Source organism: Lepidochelys kempii, chromosome 14 (genome assembly GCF_965140265.1).
Source record: "Lepidochelys kempii isolate rLepKem1 chromosome 14, rLepKem1.hap2, whole genome shotgun sequence".
Lineage (NCBI taxonomy): Eukaryota > Metazoa > Chordata > Testudines > Cheloniidae > Lepidochelys > Lepidochelys kempii.
Window position 1 is genome coordinate 36,779,102 of NC_133269.1, and position 5,042 is coordinate 36,784,143.

Consider the following 5,042-nt stretch of genomic DNA (forward strand, 5'->3'; position numbering starts at 1 on the left):
CTCTTTTTCCTTTTCCTCCATTTCTTTTTCCCTTGCCTCCATAACTGTCCTGTGGGCAGCCTCTTTGGCTGTTTGTTTTGGGCTTTGTCATGTTTGCCTCTCTGTTTTTAACTAACTTTACACCCGAGAGTTAGAAATAAAACAAAAAACTTGGCTTGTAAAATTTTGCTGTGCTGTAACCGGATACCTATGTTCTCTGATAGTGATTGTCAGCCTACAGAAAAATCCTTAAAAAAACCCCTAACACCTTTGTTTCCAGGCAAAAAGACAGAAAACCCCTCTAGTTGCTCTTAGGTAAAAAAAAAAAAAAAAATTCTTCAGGTCTGTGAAGACTTGTGAATTTCCCTGCAGGAGGTTAACTACCCTGCCTTTAGGTAGGGAAAACTCCAGCTCACAAAAGACAATTCCCTTTTGTCTCTGCTCTGGCCCCCATACAGAGACAAAAAATCCTCTAACTGCTTTCATCTTAAAACCTGCTTTCCAGGAGCCCAAAGGAAAATTTCCTTTTTAAAATCTGTGCTTCTTGTTCAAAAAAATCTCAAATTGATCTCAAAATGCTTTCAAGTTAATTCCACTGCTCTGCCACCATGTAAAGGTTCCTTCCCCACTCTGAACTCTAGGGTACATATGTGGGGACTTGCATAAAAAACCCTAAGATTATTTTTACCAGCTTAGGTTAAAACTTCCCCAAGGTACAAACTATTTTACCTTTTGTCCTTGGACTTTATTGCTGCCACCACCAAGCGTCTAATAAATATATAACAGGGAAAGAGCCCGCTTGGAAGTGTTTTTCAATTAGTAGGGGAAGCAAAAGTGGATGGGAACCTGGGAGGCAGTGACCATGAAATGGTCGAGTTCAGGATCCTAACACAAGGAAGAAAAGAGAGCAGCAGAATACAGACCCTGGACTTCAGAAAAGCAGACTTTGACTCCCTCAGGGAACTGATGGGCAAGATCCCCTGGGAGAATAACATGAGAGGGAAAGGAGTCCAGGAGAGCTGGCTGTATTTTAAAGAATCCTTATTGAGGTTACAGGGACAAACCATCCCGCTGTGTAGAAAGAATAGTAAATATGGCAGGCAACCAGCTTGGCTTAACAGTGAAATCCTTGCTGCTCTTAAATACAAAAAAGAAGCTTACAAGAAGTGGAAGATTGGACAAATGACCAGGGATGAGTATAAAGATATTGCTCGGGCTTGCAGGAGTGAAATCAGGAAGGCCAAATCACACCTGGAGTTGCAGCTAGTAAGAGATGTTAAGAGTAACAAGAAGGGTTTCGTTCAGGTATGTTAGCAAGAAGAAGAAAGTCAAGGAAAGAGTGGGCCCCTTACTGAATGAGGGAGGCAACCTAGTGACAGAGGATGTGGAAAAAGCTAATGTACTCAGTGCTTTTTTTGCCTCTGTCTTCACGAACAAGGTCAGCTCCCAGACTACTGCACTGGGCAGCACAGCATGGGGAGAAGGTGACCAGCCCTCTGTGGAGAAAGAAGTGGTTCGGGACTATTTAGAAAAGCTGGACGAGCACAAGTCCATGGGGCCGTATGAGTTGCATCTGAGAGCGCTAAAGGAATTGGTGGATGTGATTGCAGAGCCATTGGCCGTTATCTTTGAAAACACATGGCGATCGGGGGAGGTCCCAAATGACTGGAAAAAGGCTAATGTAGTGCCCATCTTTAAAAAAGGGAAGAAGGAGGATCCGGGGAACTACAGGCCAGTCAGCCTCACGTCAGTCCCTGGAAAAATCATGGAGCAGGTCCTCAAGGAATCAATTGTGAAGCACTTAGAGGAGAGGAAAGTGATCAGGAACAGTCAGCATGGATTCACCAAGGGCAAGTCATGCCTGACTAATCTAATTGCCTTCTATGACGAGATAACTGGCTCTGTGGATGAAGGGAAAGCAGTGGACGTGTTGTTCCTTGACTTTAGGAAAGCTTTTGACACTGTCTCCCACAGTATTCTTGCCAGCAAGTTAAAGAAGTATGGGCTGGATGAATGCACTATAAGGTGGGTAGAAAGTTGGCTAGATTGTCGGGCTCAACGGGTAGTGATCAATGGCTCCATGTCCAGTTGGCAGCCGGTATCAAGTGGAGTGCCCAGGGGTCGGTCCTGGGGTCGGTTTTGTTCAATATCTTCATAAATGATCTGGAGGATGGCGTGGATTGCACCCTCAGCAAGTTTGCAGATGACACTAAACTGGGAGGAGAGGTAGATATGCTGGAGGGTAGGGATAGGATACAGAGGGCCCTAGACAAATTAGAGGATTGGGCCAAAAGAAATCTGATGAGGTTCAACAAGGACAAGAGCAAAGTCCTGCACTTAGGATGGAAGAATCCCATGCACCGCTACAGACTAGGGACCGAATGGCTCGGCAGCAGTTCTGCAGAAAAGGACCTAGGGGTTACAGTGGACGAGAAGTTGGATATGAGTCAACAGTGTGCTCTGTTGCCAAGAAGGCCAATGGCATTTTGGGATGTATAAGAAGGGGCATTGCCAGAAGATCGAGGGACGTGATCGTTCCCCTCTATTTGACATTGGTGAGGCCTCATCTGGAGTAGTGTGTCCAGTTTCGGGCCCCACACTACAAGAAGGATGTGGAAAAATTGGAAAGAGTCCAGCAGAGGGCAACAAAAATGATTAGGGGACTGGAACACATGACTTATGAGGAGAGGCTGAGGGAACTGGGGATGTTTAGTCTTCAGAAGAGAAGAATGAGGGGGGATTTGATAGCTGCTTTCAACTACCTGAAAGGGGGTTCCAAAGAGGATGGCTCTAGACTGTTCTCAGTGGTAGTAGATGACAGAACAAGGAGCAATAGTCTCAAGTTGCAGTGGGGGAGATTTAGGTTGGATATTAGGAAAATCTTTTTCACTAGGAGGGTGGTGAAACACTGGCATGCGTTACCTAGGGAGGTGGTGGAATCTCCTTCCCTAGAAGTTTTTAAGGTCAGGCTTGACAAAGCCCTGGCTGGGATGATTTAGTCGGGGATCGGTCCTGCTTTGACCAGGGGGTTGGACTAGATGACCTCTTGAGGTCCCTTCCAACCCTGATATTCTATGATTCCCCCCCACAAAATCCTCCCAAACCCTACTCCACCTTTCCTGGGGAAGGCTTGATAAAAATCCTCACCAATTTGCACAGGTGAACACAGACCCAATGGTCTCACCCTTACAACATGTTGCCACCTCGACCATTTTGTGTCTTTTTGTAACTTAAGGTTTGCCTAGAGGGATTCTTACAGCATCCAAAGTGGAAGGGCAAGAAAGGCTATAACACTGTTCCTGGTGAAGTGTCCAGAAGTCTCTGCTGGGGCCTGGTTGTTTGCATCTGACCTGTGTGAGCACAGTAAAGGTGGTTGGTTTGCAGAGGGCTATGCTGGCAATAAGCACAATTTCAGAGGTGGCAGATTTCCCAGGTTTATATCCCCACATATGCTGCACCAGGAGTTAGTATTTTTATTCTCCAAACATTTATTTTGATCAAAAATGGCTTTTTTACAGATATAAAAATCTGTTAAAATTTTGTCTCCACTCTGCCTAGTACCCAGTTAAAAACTCCATGATCGAAACATAGTTTTCCCTCCCTGGTCCTTCCACTAAAATGGACAACACTGAGTGCTGAGATTTTAACTGGGACTTTTCAACTTAATTTTAATGGGGGCTGATTGCTGAAATCACCCAGGCAGCTTTGAAAGCCTCAGGCTATGTTATTATCTAGGTGTATCTGCACATTTCTGTGAAAGCCGCATTTACTGACTGCTTTGCTCAAGGCTTCCTTGACCTCTCTGTTTCTCAGGCTGTAGATGAGGGGGTTTACCAGGGGAGTTAGGACCATGTAGCAAAGAGAGAGCACCTTGTTCAGGTCTCTCAGTGTATCACGTTTCGGTAGCAGGTACACAATCATTATGGTTCCATAGAAAATTGTCACCACAATGAGGTGAGAGGAGCACGTGGAAAAGGCCTTTTGCCTCCCGGTGGTGGAAGGGATTCTCAGGATGGTGGCGATGATGCACATGTAGGACGTCAGAGTTAGTAGGAATGGAGGCAGGGTGAATACAAAGGATAGTATGAAATCCGCCAGTATGACCTGGTGGGTGTCACTGCAGGAGAGCTCTATTAGTGGGAGGGGATCACAATAGAAATAGTCAATTTCATTTGGGCCACAGAATATTAACTGTGATAGGAATAAGACCAAGATGGTAAGAGCCAAAAAACCATTTAACCAGGAGACAGCAGCCAAATGGAGGCAAAACCTGGTATTCATAAGAGTTGAATAGTGCAGGGGTTTACATATCGCTAAATACCGATCATAAGACATCGCTGCTAGGAGACAGCATTCCGTACCTGCCAGAGACCCAAAGAAATACAGTTGTGTGATGCAGCCACTGACTGAGATGGTTCTGTCCCCAGTCAGGAGACTGGCCAGCATCCGGGGCAGGATGGTTGTGGTGTAGCAGGTCTCCAGGCAGGACAAATTCCCCAGGAAGAAGTACATGGGGGTGTGAAGGTGCTGATCAGCCACAATGAGCACCACGATAAGAGTGTTCCCGGTCACGGTTGCCATGTAGATCACTAGGAATATCAGGAAGAGAAGAATTTGTAGGTCAGGGAGCTCCCCAAATCCCAGGAGGAAGAATTCTGTGATGGCTATTTGGTTTCTCCAGTCTGCCATGGGTTGAGTCTAGGAACAATAAATCTGTGTGATTGAATCAGAAGGACATGGAGTTCAAAGTTAATCAAATCTCATGAATTAATTCCATAAATATTCAGAAACTCCCCTTCCTCTCCTGGTTAAAGGCTGAAATGTTAAGACAAATGTAGATTTCATAGCAAAGTGCCAGGAGTGGAAACAGGATGGAAACAGGTTTCAGAGTAGGAGCCGTGTTAGTCTGTATTTGCAAAAAGAAAAGGAGTACTTGTGGCACCTTAGAAACTAACAAATTTATTTGAGCATAAGCTTTCATGAGCTACAGCTCACTTCATCACTATTCCTCTTGCAGGGGGAAGGATAGCTCAGTGGTTTGAGCATTGGCCTGCTAAACCCTG

At 45.4% G+C, this 5,042-nt stretch overlaps 1 protein-coding gene across 1 annotated transcript; it reads right to left on the reverse strand.

The window, feature by feature from the left end:
• Positions 1-3,693: 3,693 nt before the first annotated feature.
• LOC140897502 (olfactory receptor 6N1-like) lies at positions 3,694-4,668 on the reverse strand. Its single transcript, XM_073310225.1, has one exon. It carries the CDS (start codon positions 4,666-4,668, stop codon positions 3,694-3,696), a length of 975 nt encoding a protein of 324 aa, XP_073166326.1.
• Between the last annotated feature and the right edge of the window lie 374 nt (positions 4,669-5,042).